The sequence below is a fragment of the Macrosteles quadrilineatus genome, unplaced genomic scaffold, assembly GCF_028750875.1.
Source record: "Macrosteles quadrilineatus isolate MER2022 unplaced genomic scaffold, UCM_ALF_1.0 Scaffold_3__2_contigs__length_128488019, whole genome shotgun sequence".
NCBI classification, from domain to species: domain Eukaryota; kingdom Metazoa; phylum Arthropoda; class Insecta; order Hemiptera; family Cicadellidae; genus Macrosteles; species Macrosteles quadrilineatus.
In genome coordinates this window covers 33170391-33187395 of record NW_026542596.1, presented here as the reverse complement: position 1 = coordinate 33187395, position 17005 = coordinate 33170391, and the positions used below count along the sequence as shown (strand labels likewise).

At 32.3% G+C, this 17005-nt stretch overlaps 1 protein-coding gene across 1 annotated transcript; it reads left to right on the top strand.

The window, feature by feature from the left end:
- The first annotated feature begins 11002 nt into the window (after positions 1 to 11002).
- LOC128990667 (uncharacterized) lies at positions 11003 to 16596 on the top strand. Its single transcript, XM_054413167.1, has 3 exons — positions 11003 to 11105; positions 14070 to 14133; positions 14726 to 16596. Exons 1-3 carry the CDS (start codon positions 11058 to 11060, stop codon positions 16531 to 16533), a joined length of 1920 nt encoding a protein of 639 aa, XP_054269142.1. The 5' UTR covers positions 11003 to 11057; the 3' UTR covers positions 16534 to 16596.
- Positions 16597 to 17005: the final 409 nt, after the last annotated feature.

Sequence of the window (17005 nt, the reverse complement as noted above, 5' to 3'; positions counted from 1 at the left end):
CCTCAGAAATATTTTGTCATCGTTTAATGTCCGCAAAATGGGTACATTACGATTCTATGTAGGACAACCGGTTAAACTAGATACTTTAATACTTGTCACCAAATGTATCTCAATAATGACGTCTACTAAGCTATAATTTTATTGTTAGTCATAGTTTTATTGTTATCGTCAATGGTTGGTCAATATCTTTAGCTAATATTTTTAACAATAAATGGTCACTAAATAATTTCGAAATTACTAAATCCTTTCTTCTACAGAACCACTGATAATGTCATGACTACGTAATCAAATACAACAAACTTTAAATCTTAAACTACTTTCAGGGAAAATTTGTAATTTAAATTTGAACTGGGGGATTAAATTCGTTGGTTTATTTCTGAACTTCACGAAATACAGTTTGGGAAAGCTTTAACGTATTTCAGTTCTCGTTATATCCTAAGGGTTGGATAACGGCTGACTTGCGTAAGCTGATAAAAATTGAGTCTCTGTTTCTTTTATTAATTATTTAATGCTTTGACCTCTGTCTGTTCCCTAAGTAAATCAAATCTGATTCAATTAATTACGAACGGTATTTGAATATTGTTTTTACTATTCGTTATGCGTATTTTGATATTTGTAACTTATATCAGCTTTTTTTTAATCCATCTAATTAAATTTATCTTATAGATTATGAAGTTAAATATTTCTTATTTCTTTTGGAAAATTCGCAGTAAATAATACCGTATTTTCATATTTTAAGCTTATATAAAATATGAAGCTCGGTTTCGTGGCAATTTTATCTGTTGAAAACTACTTAAAGCTCACGACAGTGCACTAAATAGCACACGTAAAACTGTCTGCTGATGGGTATTCGAGGTTAATGGATTGGTAAGAAACACTTCAACTGTAATACAATTTCCAAGTATTCCAAAATGGGTAAACGTTAGTTGTTTTTAATCTACTAAATATTCTATCTACAGCCAAATTATCATTACACGTATGTAAAATTGGCACAATTTTATTTCTGATTTGGTCTTACTTACACAAGAATGAAACTCGGCTTTACTTGAAATTCTAAAATTATAAATACTCTATGCCACTTTAAATATATACAAAAAAAAAAACTATTTAAACTCCAGTTCTATTATACTTAAGTTCTATTTTTGATAACGTAAAACGTCACCATATGAATCTTAATTGGGAACATATACTGAAAATCCATTCAGCTCTTCTTGCAATAAAGTCAATAAGGTCAAAATAAAAATTGACTAAGTAAAAGATTTCAAATTGTGAATCATCAAACACACAGACTAAAGTGATTATTGTTAACAGAAATGGTACACCCAATTAACCCAGATGAGTGATCGGTTGATTGTAATTTCCAAGTTTAAAATGGGACTTATAATTTGTTATTGATTATCCTTTGTTACAAATACAAGAATAGCAGCGTTATTAATGCCAAAACTATTTAAATAAAAGTTATTTTAAGTAATATGACTAACATCTTTGTCCTCACTTATTTTGATGTTCTACAATGTTCGTAACATCTGCCTCGTGAAGATTTCTTAAACTTCTTACTTACAGTAAGTAACAAAAAGTACTTAATAAAATGTTATAGCCTAAATCTTGGATAAATTCATAAAACTTTAAAAAAAATTCACCGGACGGTTTGAAATTCACAACTATGAACGCCAGGTGATTCCACTAATGCGTTATGGAAATGAATCTGATCACGAATGTAAATCCAGTTTTTCATTCGACGTAGTAAACAATCATGATTACAATACAATGACATGATTGTACATAAACAATGTTAATGTTAACATTCTTTAAGTACATTAAGTTTGGTTTAGAGATACAGTAGTAGTAAACAAACTAAAAAGAAAATATTCTAATGATCTTAAGGTCCATATTTGTATGGTCACCATTTCATTGAAAAGTATTACAGTAAAACAAACTCTTCTATTAAAGTAAAAGTAAAGTATTTGTATTGTTTTACTTTTCATTCCAAAAGTGATCTATGGGTCATGTTTATGTCTTCGTAATTCGCGCTTCGTCCTACAGAATGCGCTGTGTTTAAGTCCAGGAGGCAGTGGAGTATAAAATGATCCAAGTAAGTGCCAACAGACGACTCAGTCACACAATTACTGGCTCAGATCGAAAAACACGTGTATCTGGACTTTGATCATTTTGAGCAAATTATGATCCAAGAACTAAGAACATTGTGCACAATTATTATTGTCTAAACTGGTTTTTTATCAATAGTATTTTTTATATAATTTGGTTAAACCGCTAATTTTTTTATCAATTGTAATCACCTTTTAAAATTGTAAGAAAATAAAAACTATATTTTTGACAGTTTTACTCTGTTTTACCTTATTTTCCAAAGTTGTTGTTTTTTTTTCTTGGATTATTTGCAAATTAATATCTTAAAATATTTAGTAGTATTAACATGCAATTACTTACATAGCTTTGAATGTATTTATAGTTTTATTTTATCTCTCAATTAAATTACTAAACCAAATAATGTCTAGGTTCTAATAGTGATACTCTTTGGGTGGTATTTTTATTATAGCCAAATATAAGGGTGATTCAAAATGAATACCACAACTTAAGGAAATCTAAAACTCTACAAAGAAAAAAGGAAAGCTAAGCACTATCTGAGGTGAATTAAGGAAGCTATAAAGTTTCATTTAGTTGCTCACTTGTTCGCTTGAGGCGTTGTTGACATGGCGTCAGCGGTCAGCGTCAGTTGATGCCAATATGGCGACAGGTCAACACAAAGCTTTTGTGTTATTGAGTACGGCGGAAGTGAATAACAGTTGTTCAGCATGCATTTCGAATGAAGTATGGTGTTCAACCTCATGATAGGTGGTGTATTAAACGTTGGTGTAAACAGGTGTGGGTGTAAATGGGTGTTTGAGCCAGGAAAAAGTTCTGGGTGAAAGTTGTGGAACGAGTTTGAGCCTATCGGGTTGATATTGCTCGAGTGTCTGGAGAGTCATATTAAACATCTCTGAACTATACTAGGAGCCACGAGAGTCAGCAGTTGGTGGCAGCCAATACCAAGACTGGACTAGCGCGACGTTGCAACATCATCAGTTCACTACTTTTCGACAATAATTTGAATATGTTAAACTATGTTTTCAAATTGTTAGATTTGGCATCATTGCACTGTCCTCATTGGCCCCTTCAAACTCACGTGGTAAATAGCTCCCCCCTCAACGACAGACTCTCGTGGACCGTACTGTAGTTATTGAATGAAAAATACTTTTTAAACACTCTTTGTGGTTATGTATAACAGAAGGTTCTGTTCTGCTTCTTCCATTAAAAGTTGTGGCATTATTTTTTAATCACTCTTCCACAACTTTTGTACTCTAAGTACAATAATTGTTGCTTTGATATTTTCATGGTTTAGATCATTGCATGGAATCTTTGTAGCACATGTACATAATAGTTTATATTTTACGTTAACGTGGATTAGCCCATGTAGGCTTATTTCCTAAATGTATAATATATTTAACATAGCTTTCTCTAAAACCTTCCATCCTTTGTTATTATTATTAAGTTTACATGTATTTTTATATTTAATTATTTTATCCATGCCATAGCAAGTAAAGTGTATGTTTCATTGGAAGATTATGTTTATATTTTACTCTGCAATATTTTTGGAAATAATGTATATTTCGATTTGATTTGATTTGGATTAAAATAATTCCAACTTCTGTATGGATCGTAAGCCTGTATGGATCTTTAAGGAAGACATGTGCAGAATACTGCGGATTGAAAACTCAGCAATCCTATTTGTGTTCTGACTCAGAAAATTTTATCACGTTTCCCCCTTCCGGCAGCCGGTATGTTACCCATGGAAGCCATGTGCAGGTGTTTGACGTGCTGCATGACTCACAGGGTACTGACTCTCCGTGAGCCCGGCTATCTTTGCGAGAGGGTTTCTGTCCGGGAAAAGGCCATACAACGCTTCACTTTCCGAGGGTCACCTTGGAATTAGGAAAGAAAGGTTTCTTTTATTTTGGACCCATATTGTACAACGGACTACCCAAGAGCATAAAAACCGTTGCATCCAGCAATATCTTTGGGATTAAGTTTAAAAAGTTCTTAAAAGATATACATGTTTAGTTATGAGTACAGTAGTTTAATGACAAAAGATTAAATAAACAAAAATTAAATAAAATGTTTTGGACAAAAATAAGTTTTGTCCAAAACATATTCCAACCAAGAATCACCAATAACTGATCTTGTTATTCGTTGTTGGTAGTTGAGAGCGACTTTAAGCTGAATAATGCATTGCACCAAATATCTGAGCGTATTCAAAATGATTGGCACATTGTGATAGGGTTTATATATAAAAAATATATTCCAAAAATATATAATGTTGCATGTTATAAATCTTAACAATGTCCATATAAATCATTTTATAGTATAATGGAGCATTACGTTCATGAAGTGAATTCATTCTCATGAAACCTCATATGATTACTTTTAATACTTAATAGGTACTTTTATGTGAAATGGCAAACATGCGAAGGGAGGTATTTTAAGCTAAGTGTGAATGGAGATGAATGTAGGAAAAGAGGCACAATCTTGTAGTCATGGATAATGCTGACATATTCCTTGGACAGAACTGTTAATTAATAGCCCATACAGCCAATGGCAACTAAGGGGCCTCCAGTTTATAGTGGAATCCGAATCACATTTTTTGCTTGTAATTAACAAATTGGTCAAATTATAAGGATTTGGTTGTTAATCCACACCAGGGAGTATCGCATCCACAGTGCATGCCTAAAAATATCCAAAATTCGTGACCTCCAAGTAGATTAACCTTACAAATCATATGAAGACGGGTACGAATATGTTAAATTAAGGTTTTAAGGAATAATAACAGTAGTATTATAACAAAACATGCTGTTTACATCTGAATTACATTTATAGATAATAACTTAATTTATGATAAACTGACTAAAAACTTATTTAAATATTTTTATATATTTCTGAGATTAAGTAAGCTTTTTTAAGTGAAATTACTACCAAACCTCGTTTGGAAAATTATGTAAATAATACAAAATAACTGCATTTAACTAACATTTTCTGATGTTAACTTGTAAATTATCTTAACAATGCCTCACCCCCACAGGCAAGGTATTCTTGGCTATATTGGTCTTGTAATTATCGGGTTTGCAAGGCAAAGGAACGATCTACTGCATAGCTTTGAGACGAATATTACCTTCAACAACAAAACTAGTTTAATTAATTACAACATTGATTACAAGGATACTTATCGCTTGAAATAGTGTAAGCAATGATCTGTAAAGTGCAAAAGTCAAAGGAATTATCGAGAGAAACTTAACGTTTAACACTATTTAAATATACAAATCCACTAAAGAGATATATTAAGGAAACACTCGAAGATTTTATAGTGTTAAAGTAAAATATATTCTATAGTGGGATTTTGAATTATCCATTAATGCATTTATTAAGGGTGGATCTAAAAAAAGTGTTTTCAAAGTTATTTCGTCTATTAAGTACGGATACACTGAAATTAAGTCTTACATACAGCATAACTATTGCACGCCTTACATGGATGGTTATTTAAGTTAAATAAATAAACGGTATAACCAAACTGACACACACTTTATCCCATTAGCTTATAAAGGGTGAAGCGATTGGAGTAACTAGAGATGTATGGGCATCTTTGGAGTAACTGTAATATTTTATGAGTAAAATCATTAAGTTTCAATAACTTTGTAAATGTAATTTTTACAGTAATTGGGTTTGTACCATTTCGTTTAGTGTTAAAAGTACCATAATAATATACTAATTTTTAACCAAAACCGTTCAAGCCTTTTTTGTAAAGCCCCAATTTTTTTGTTCATTTATGGGCATTGATAAAAAATATTATTATTAAAATTGGTATTAAAAAAGATTTAAAGCACCTGGATCCAAAACTTTTTTCCCGAAATTCAAATTTAAAAACAATTAGGAAAACAATACTTTCCACATATACTATGTATAGAGCGAGAACATAAAAGGTGTCATTGGCACTATTAAACTACTAAGTTATTGTTGAATTACTGAGAAACCTTATGAACAGTCTCGCTAGTGCCACTATCTTGTAAATATGAGCCCATTTTGCTCGTTTCCCCCTTTGTGCTAACCAATCGCATTGTTTCAGGTTTAATTTTGTTTTTTTGCATGTTGTTCTGACTTCTATAATTTTTTTATAGCTATGCTATGTAGTTTTAGGTGTTAGCTAAGCTGGCTTACTAATCTTGTTATGTTTTAGCATTGACTATATAGTTATTCTCTCACCTGATGAGCTAGATCAAATTCTCAGATCCCATTTCGTCGTGAAAGCTTGGTTTTCACTAATAGTAATGGAAAATGTCAACAATAGGCCTATTCCCCAAAACACCATATGGATACCTACAATATTGATATTAAATTGACTCTTGAAATTTATTTTTAAAAAGTCCGAAAATGACAACAACTTTTCCATTGTTCAGTTACAAAATTGTGACTATTTAGGCCTGGTTGGATTTTTTTCTTTTGCCTACACCAGCGGCAATTCTATAACAAAGTCAATTCAAACACTTTTGGGAAAGCGATCCAAAACCTTAGGATTTCTAAGGTGTTTTGTGGGTTTTTTGTTTAGGAGATTCCAAGATAAACAATAAACAGCGTTTGGTGAATATAAACAAACCCTTTTTCAACATCAAGCTACAAACAAGCTTAGCTCGTGAAATACTTTTACTAAAAAGATAAGATAAACCGTTAAAGGGAATTAACGTGCTATAAAACCCATCCAATTCTTTTACCTATCGTAAATATTGATTTTGTAGAGCATCTGACCACTTTGTGCAAAGATTGGATTGTAAAATAATTAACAAGTTTAATTGGAAAACTTTCACTCAAACAGCTGCCATTGTTTTTGTCTGACTAGACAATGCTATGGCTTTCGATTGTATAACAGTTAATTAATTAAAATTTTACAAACATTTCCTACGTTTAAGGATCACAGATGTATTATTTTTCTGTCTCTTTATTAGTTGGTATCGAAAAAGTTGTTTGAAACCACAGCTTTAGTGACGAATAAGCTCTAATAAACATTTGTATTTTTATTCAATACAAGTTTGAATTATTAAGTTTCTAGTTCTTAGTTTGTTATTTTTTTTTCTAGTAAAACAATTATATTTCAGTGTTCTATTCAACTGATTATGCTGCTATATTTAATATTTTTGTTTGAATCATATTAATTATTAAGTTTATAATTGTTAGTTTGTCAGTTTTTTATTCGTAAATAATTAAATTGCAGGGTTATTTAATACTTTAATACTTTATTATTAAATGGCGACCATACAAAGGAGGTATTTTAAGCCAAGTATGAATGGATATGAGTGTAGGATGAGTGGCGCGATCTTGTAGTCTTGTTAGTGACTAAGGCCGACGTTCCTTAGACACAGCTGTTAATTAATAGCCCATACAGCTAATGGCAACTAAGGGACCTACAGTTTATTGTGGAATCCGAACCACATTTTTGCCTTGGTATATTACGAATTGGTCTACTTATCAGGAAAGTACTGTGGATAGTCGTAGTACTCACTCGTGCGGACGTTAATCTACACCAGGGAGTATCGCATCTACAGTGCATGCCTATAAATATCCACAATTCGTGACCTCCTAGTAGCTGGATTACAGGACGCCACCTGTCCCAGTCAACTGATTATTCTGATATACGTTTGTTTGAATCGCAGATTATAGTAATAGATAGTAGATTATAGTAAGCAAGTCAAACAAATTGTGTTCATGTTTTAAATGATATTGCAATTATTCGTTATTCTTATTTTTGTTAGTGAGTACTACTACTATCCGCAGTACTATCCTGATAATTAGACCAATTCGTTAATACCAAGGCAAAAATGAGGTTCGGATTCCACTATAAACTGTAGGTCCCTTAGTTGCCATTAGCTGTATGGGCTATTAATTAACAGCTGTGTCTAAGGAATATGTCGGCCTTAGTAACTAACAAGACTACAAGATCACGCCGCTCATCCTACAGTCATCCTTCACTCATATTTGGGTTAAAATTCGTACATAGTGGTGTCCCCATCTTAAATAATTGGTCAAATCAAGTCATTTTATTGAGCTAAAATTGACAATATATATTGTATTAGCTAAGTCATGATTCAAACGTATATATTGATAATTGATTGATTGATAATAATTGTTATGTCCTATTGTCTATAATTCAATTATGATATAGTTGGCAATGTCAAGTATAAATTTCTCAAATATAGCCTAAGCTTATGGCAAAGTATCTGAGATTAAAACAAACTCACAGAATGCTAAAATAAAAATTCGCAAAAATCTAAAAAAAGGGTGGTTTTAAATATATTCTGTCAACGATTTTCGATATTTTGAAGAACCTATGATGGTTTTACCTAGTAAAAATGGTTTTAATAATAATAGATTGTGTTTCAGGTCAAAATTGCGAAAATATTTACTTAACTAACTGTTCTTATAGTACAACGTTTGGATCTGAGAAGGACGCATTAATAAAAACTCCATCGTAAACATGTGATTTTGATTGAAAGCACTGTTTTAACATTTAGTTTTATAAAAACTTAAAATTGATGGTGTATTTAGTGTATAAAAAGTAAAATGTTTGTAGCCACTAATTTAAAAAAAATTTAAATCTTACTTTGATAGATGTTTTCATCTAAATGTGTGTGGTTGGATTACTTTACTGAGAACGCGATATAAGGAAAAGGGATATAATAACTTTAATATCTATTTTCATAGGTTCCACTTACTTGTTAAATAAGTTTTTTTATATTTATAAAATAAAAAAATAGCATTGCAACTAATAACTTGTATTAGACATTATGTTAAACATGGAAAGTTCAGTTTACATAAAGTTCATAGAGTTGGAGCAGACTTCATTTAAGCTCTGATTAGTTATATCTCTTGTTACAATAACATGTCGCACAACTTACTTATAATTATAACTTTGGAGAGAACGAACAAGAATACTAAATCTGAGAGCTCTGACTGTGACAGTTTTAATTGCATGCCTCATTGAGTTTCTTTTCTAATGGACTCTTCCGGAGATAATTGATTTTATTTACAAGATCCGTAACAGAAATGCGTTGTACTTTCCTAGCAAATAATTGTTGAAAGCTGCGAATATGTTAATAGCTTTTCTGGGCATATAAGCTATCCATATAAAGTCGACACAATTACATACATACATACATTCTTACATAGAATACAAGATAGAACACATCACGATGGATGTTTATTAAATACATTCTTATCTTATGTTCTGAATTATAATTTTATTTACTAAAACGCTCCCTAATAAATGTATTTCTCAAATGGGGTGATTGTGGGACGAAATTTGAGGATATAAAACTCTGTTTCGAAAATATTTCTTTTGTTCGCTGTAGTGACAAAGGACATATTTATTTAGTCAGGATTAAATATTATGTTATATCCAATATTAAACGCACGAAAACACTTGTCTAAAAGAACTTTGTATGGAACGTTGTATAAAAATTAAAGTAGGAAAACTTCGTGTAAAAAGAACAAACTACGCACGGTTCTATTGGGATACAAATTTCCAGTCTACCGAAAGGTTACATGTCGAATCTGAAGGTTGGTCGATCCTTCATTAGCAGGTTCTAATTTGACTCAGATGTACTTTGGTCCATGTCTCACATTGTTCTGGAGTATCCATATGGTTGAACACCAGTAAAAAGCTAATAATCCTTAATCCACTACTTTTCGGATTATCTAATAACAAAACACAATACCAACTATACTTTTAAAATCATTTTAAGTATTTTGAAAGAAAAGAGATCACACGTGGTAAGAAATGTGTATAACCAGAGACTATAGACCATTATTGGTTTTTTGTTTGTTTGTTTGTTTATGTGTCGATTTCCCCCTAAAATACGAAAAATAAAAAATAGCTTTAAAGATATTGAGTCTCCTTAAAAAAAAGTTAATACTTTTACTGCACATAAAACCGTTATATTAATTTATATAAAGTTTATATTAAAAGCTAACTGCAAACTTTGAAGGGAGAGTCTTGAGTTAATTTTCCAGACACAGTATTTCATTGTGAGTATCAACGGCTGTAAAGGGATACATTTTGAAATATTAGCAAAACTAGTATAGTTATTGAGAATGTTTTTTCTATTGCAAAATTTACCCTTTCACTTTTTTCAGATTAAATACTACGAAGAAGATTGATATTGATGATCAAAATATCTAATATTACAAGATGTTGTGTCATCATTGTTATAGCGTATAAGTATGGTGTTATTTGAATAAAACGTGATTTTAATTAAACCAAAACCGGTTATTCGAAACGAAATAATATAATTTCGTAAATGTTTTGGCATTCGTTATAATACAATGCTGGAAGCTTTTGAGGAATCAGACGGTTTTGACAAGGGGATATGGTTAGGAAAGTTAAGGTTCGGCTGTTACAATCACATGTGTATGAACCCAAACCTAGTTCTGACCTCAACCCAACATTGTGGTTCGTTGCAATCAGTTCCACTTGCATTGTTACCTAGATTTACATCAATATCCGCGAAACGAATCACAAACCTTACTCACCACAAATCATTTTTATAATATAAATAAATTATTTAATTTTTTTATATAAATGTTAGGATTGTATTTTGATTTGATATTCATTTTGAAAATAGTCTTTGTACGAAATCAGGACAGTTTTTTTATAAAATGTTACATTAACTAAGTGTTACATTTGAAGTTTTATCAACTATACATTTTAATGTTTGAAAAAAGTTATTCCTGTAAATTCAGAACTTTTAACCAATTAATACCTAAAATCTAAAACCATTTCCCTTATTTCTTTTGTGATTTAGTCTCACAGTTTTACTTACAAACAGAAGTTATAAGATTGAATATTTTGAACTAGAACTCGCTAAACCGCAAAGTTTCACCTCAACCTTGATCATAAAACACCTGTATACATCAATTAACTAGCAACATATGTTGTATGAGCAATATATCCATACAGCTGCAAGATGGGGACCAAAATGGTCGCGTTTTCAAATGTACTTCTAATACTTCAAGTAAGTATTTTTTAATATATTCTATTGCAATTTTAATTTAAACAAATTGTATTATAACAATGACTTTAGATTATGTTATAAGTATACTATATATAACTAATATTTAGCCGTGAATCCCATGTTCGCAAAGTTAATACTATATAGTACATATTTTTTGGGCCGGATACATTTGACCTTTGCCACATGTCCATCTTTTTTATCTCTAGCCCAAAACAGAATGGATTAACTTATTACTGTAGCCCTACTTATAATTATATTGCGAAATAAATTAGATCCCGCACGGTAGGATGTCAACGTTAAGTAATGAATGTACGTATTGTTTGCTGTGTATGCGTCAATTCACTTATTACGACCATATACCATTATCGTCAATCAATAACTTTCAAAAAATGCTAAATCATCAGAACGTACAAAAATTATATATAATTTTTGTATATTGTAAACTTAGAACTTATATGACGTATTTTATCCTATATGATATTACATGTAACCTGGCATTGATTTCGAAAAATTAAATCATAGATCATACAACAGAGTAGATTGTTTCACGGTAAAATAGTTGGAAAATTGGATTTAAATAACAAAACATATAATACATATACATATCAACATCAAAGGAAAAGTTTGTATTTATAGATTTAAACATACTGACACTGCTCAAAGTGTCAAATATAAACTTGCTGAATAACCCGCTTATTCATACTGTACTCTAACTGCACTTTGTTCAGCAATGCGACCTAGCGGATTTTGTTAGAACTTATTGTCGGTAGAGTAGATTGAATTCAGTACATTCAAGAATAAAGAATGTAAGATAAACTTCTACATCTCTAAATAATGGAACAAAGGAGAAGAGTAATAATGAATAATGGGTATTTAACAAGCCCAACAACGGGTGAAACGTATGTTTTCATAAACACATGACGGAAAAAATTAAGTTAAGTCACAAGCTGCAACTTTTAACTTGTAATTTCCATTACAGTTACAATGGGTGATCAGCTGATTTATTATTGATATTAGTTTGTAGTTTCAGGACCGTAGTGTTTTTTTTTTTCATATCGCTGATTGTAAATTTAATTTACAATTTGGCCCAGGAAAATTTTTGTGGTGTTGCAAGTACCATAGAGATAAAACATACTCCGCCTTGGTTACTCCATGCGTACATTCCAAATTACTGCTAAAACAAAACTTATATTTGGATAAATGACTTTGAAGATTGTTCATATTTGGTTTCTAGTTTTCAGCTTTGATTTTTAAACAATTGTGTCCTTATGATTTTTTTAATGGATAAGATTGCCTTTCCTGTAAAATCTGGATAACACATATATTTTCCATCCGAAAGTACATAAAGAGGTGAAATAATATTTGTAATAAGGATTTACACTTATATCGTATACTAACAAGACGGTAAATACACATAAAATATGGTAAGTGGTGATCGATTTCGACTGGACACTCCAACCATCATCAGAACCAATAAGTGAATGACGCCAATATTGAATGTCCAATTACCATCTGTTTAACGTCTTGTGAGTAAACAGTATAAGTGTAAATTTATTAATGCCAAGTGTTATTTGGCGAATATCTGTATTTTCAGGTAATTTAAAAACACGTACGTTGCTGATCAAGAAGTTATATTTTTTCATATCTAGAAATGACACAAAACTTTCCCTTTGTATTGCCTATGTCGTGTGTCGTGTAGCTAAAGGCTATATTCCGTTATCATTAATTGTCAGACAGTCTAAAATTATATTGAAGCAATGGTTTCAAAATAAAATTCATGTAAGATAAAGTTAAATTTATATCTTTCATATGATCGTTTTAGAAACTGGACAAAAAGGTATAAATAAGACACTAAACGGATTTGTTTACCAAGAACTAGTGCTTAGGTGAAAACTTCTACCTGGCTGTTTTTCATTTTAAGTAGAAACGGAGGAGGTTTGTCATAGTAAAACATTATGTTTAAAAATTAAATGATTATGATAAAAGTCAACTATATGCTAACAATTACGGTCACCATATTTTGTTTGAAACGTAGAACCTGCACTATCTTTTGTATTGTAAATGGGCTTTACAGACGTATAGTATTATTTTCACGGCCCCTGTACAAGGTAAATTAACCTATCTTTTGTGGTAAGTTGGTTTCCGTGCAGAGTTGTGTCAAAGAGTAGTCGAGGCGTTTTGAGAATAATTGATGGAGGGACTAAATAGTGTTGTGCAATACCATTGAGTCATACTGGCTCGTCTTAATGATGAGTCATACTCATTGTGTATAACAATTTATGACTTGAAACAGGTTAATGATTTTTAGATTTTATTTTATTTTATTAATTGAATACATTGGTTTATTTCTTATTGCAACTGATGTCTCATGAGGTATACTTCGAAACTTAACCAAGCTGTTCCTGATCATTGAGCCTTAAATAAATTATCCTAACTGATGAAACGCTTGATCTTAGTCAGTTATAAAGCTACACAGATCATCTCACTCCAATCTACACTCATCCTTAATTTTTTTGTTAAAAACATACCTAAGTGGCGTCCCCATCTCAATGATTGGTAATTAATTGATAATGGTATTTAAGGCATAAACAGTGTCGACAGCACAATCTTTCAGAGTGTCCCATCCCTTGCTTAAAACTGACTAAACAATTAGCATTGACTACTATCATTGACTTTATATTTACACGTGTAGATATAAAGTCAATGCTACTATTAACGTGGGGGAGTGAGCTGGTCAGTTTAGTGCTAGAGTGTGGGATTCGTTCTACGAAGTTAAAATCTTACCAATCACCATTGTATTGTAACTTAGTGATAATCCCATCTAGACCAAGCCTGAAATAATGTGGATAACAAGGAAAAATTAAAAAATATTAACATGGCCGAAACCATCCCACTAAATCATATTCCACATTCCACTTTAAAAAATCATTATTGACTTTTTATAAGTTTTTATTTTGTTCCCAGCTGGTGGCTACTGCCTACTCCAATCCTCATGAGTCTGTGATCTCATTTGATAACAATAGTGAAGGTAAAAACTATTTTTATATTTAAAGTATTTTTAAGTTACTAGGATTTCATATTTTAAAACTTATTTGAACAACACAGTACAGTAGTGTCTAATAATGAACAGTAGTTTCATTATTAGACTGCTATTGATTCAAGCTATTTTTTTAATTAGGTCGTCGGTCAGCTTGATAAAATGCTTTTAGGTTTTAGATAAAAAATACCATAAAAATATCGGAGTGCTTAGACTAACTAATATTTGATTTCAGCTACTTAATCGTGTATTGAATGATTCATCTGCTTTTCATTCCTTTGGTGTGTGAATCCAATGTTTTGTTGGACAAAGATGTATTACAAATTGAATTTATAATTGAAGACACTCATATAACTGGCAGTTGTATTTGCCGAAGCAACACATAATCTACTATAAATTAGCTTGAGAAAATTAAAAACAAATTTCTGCAAAACATATTGAGCTAATTTCAAGTGCATAAACAAACTAGGATGCTTTAGTTCTAGGGATTCGGAAGAATACATTCTTGCAAATGTGAACACAAAATATATTCCTGTTTAACACTGCAAATAGCTTCACTAAAATTAAACTGTTATTGTTACAGGTGATTCTAGTAGACAGTACATGCTGATCCAGACGAATGCTTCACCGACGGGCTACCATGGGGCGATGCAATCAAGAAGTGTGGACCCTAATGACATTGAAGAGATGCAATTTCCTCGGCCACCAACCAAGGAATCAATGGAAACCTTCGACGACAACTCCACTCGACAACCCAAATACTCAGAGTCAAACTCCATGAGTGGGAGCGGGAACGTAGACACCAACGAAATAGTAAAAATGCCAGACTCGTATCAATCACAAACAAATGATGAAACAACCAATGAACAAGCAACAGGAACTAAACGGTTTAACTTCCCCCAACTGGACAACGCGGTTGAAAACGCAGTGAATCACTTGCCTACAAGTCAGGAATCTTCTCTTTCGCCACTGATTAGGAAACTCAGTGAAAGGATAAAAGAGGAAGCAAACGATAACACTCGAGATCCTGAGGAACTAGAGAAGAGGCAGATACTACAAAAACTTATCCTCTTGAAACTTGCTAAGAAAGCGCATACACAGAAGTTAAAAACAGCACTTGGAATGTATGGTAAGCCACAAGCTGAGGAACCAGTAGCTCAAGAAAGGAAAGAAGAAGAAAATACTATTCAACGTGAAGTGACTAATGATATGGAGCCCTGTGACTGCGATGGTGGATGTGACGAGATGCGAAGTGAACAGCAAACACCCGAAATCAAAACCGAACCTGAGTCCCAGCAAGTTCGTAACGATATGGCTTGCCAAGAAGAGGAACCAACCAACCAGGTTCAAAATGAACAACAAAACACTTTACAATCATCACGAATTGGTAACTTGAGAGATGAAAGTGAGCAAACCGAAAACGTGCACCCAAAACTGCATGCTCGCATTACCATTACGATTAAAAGATCTAAACCGGATGAGGGAAATGTTGGGGAAGACATTCCATCACCCTCTGCAGCAAGTGCTGTGCCAATGCAATCATTCCAATTTAGACAACCCCCTCCTTTGGTAGAAATATTTTCAAAAATGATCAAGAATTCCGTAATTATCAATTCACCGAAAACTGTTGGCCAAAATGAGTACGTGCCATCTCAAAATGAGAATGTACAATCGGCTAGTGAAGAATCTGGTGGAGGTTGTATGGATGCTAATGATAGTAGTGAAAGTACAGCCGAAACTCATGTTCCCTCCGTCATCAGAATTATACCAAACGGTGATGAGAATGAGAAGAAGCAACCCTACTTTTCACTCTCCAGCGGGCAGGGTATGGAAAATGAGGCCCCTTCTATAATGGTACATCCCGAAGGATTACCGAAAGAACTTATTTTGTTCAAGCTTCTCAACAGCATTATTAAACAAAAAGCATTAGCTAATGCTTTGAAAGAAAGACAAATGCTCCCATCATATCATCCATCAGATGATTCATCATCTGCACCGAGGATGGTCATCTTAAGAGTAAGGCATGAACCTTCGGCTCAAGGAATTTCCTCTGAGATTCCTCCATTACATTTTCCAGATGAAAATTCAGGCTTTAAAATAAAGCATTTTGATGATCTTTCTGAGGCATCTGATTCTGATGAACCAAGACACATGGATTTCCCCGGAAGTGAGTCAAAACACATACCGTTACCTTTGCACTTCCAGAAGGATTCTCAGCCAAATGATAGTCCTCAGGAACTTCCGTGGTTTATCAAAAACATAATAATGAATCTCAACGGGCAAAGAGGAGGCCTTCAACCAATCCCGACCACACCAACTCAACTGTCTTCAGATGCAGCTCAGAAGGCTCCTGTCTTTTTAAGATCCATACTGGCACCATATGCTATCTAAAGTGTTGTCATATTAATGATGTGCCCTGCACATGAAGATTAAAAGGGGTTTTGTTTGTTTTTATTTGATGTTTTGTATTTCTCTTACTCCCAATTATGAAAATATATATATTTCTAAGTTCAATAAACTATAATAAAAAGTGGTACAATTCCATACACAACATAAATAAATAAAATCGTTTGGGAGCCTCATAATAATTATGAGTTAATAATAATAGTAATAATAATAATAATAATACTAACCGCTGCAGCGGCTTGTATACCTCTCTAGCTGCAAGCTATTTGAGAGGAAAACGCATATCGATTACTTTATTATAATATCTTTTACAGGTGCATAATATAAATCCATTTGTTTTGTTTTCAATTTAAAACAACTATATTGAGAACATTTTTTTTTCTTTTTTTTTTTTGCGGCCTTTTTTAACCTTGCATTTGCCCGTTCACATAGACTACAGATCTGTGCGTGGAACGTA

Coding starts and splice junctions, on each gene's coding strand:
- LOC128990667 (XM_054413167.1), top strand. CDS start 11,058: ATGGGGACCAAAATGGTCGCGTTTTCAAATGTACTTCTAATACTTCAA. Junction 11,106..14,069: donor ATGTACTTCTAATACTTCAA/GTAAGTATTTTT, acceptor TTTTGTTCCCAG/CTGGTGGCTACTGCCTACTC. Junction 14,134..14,725: donor ATTTGATAACAATAGTGAAG/GTAAAAACTATT, acceptor TTATTGTTACAG/GTGATTCTAGTAGACAGTAC.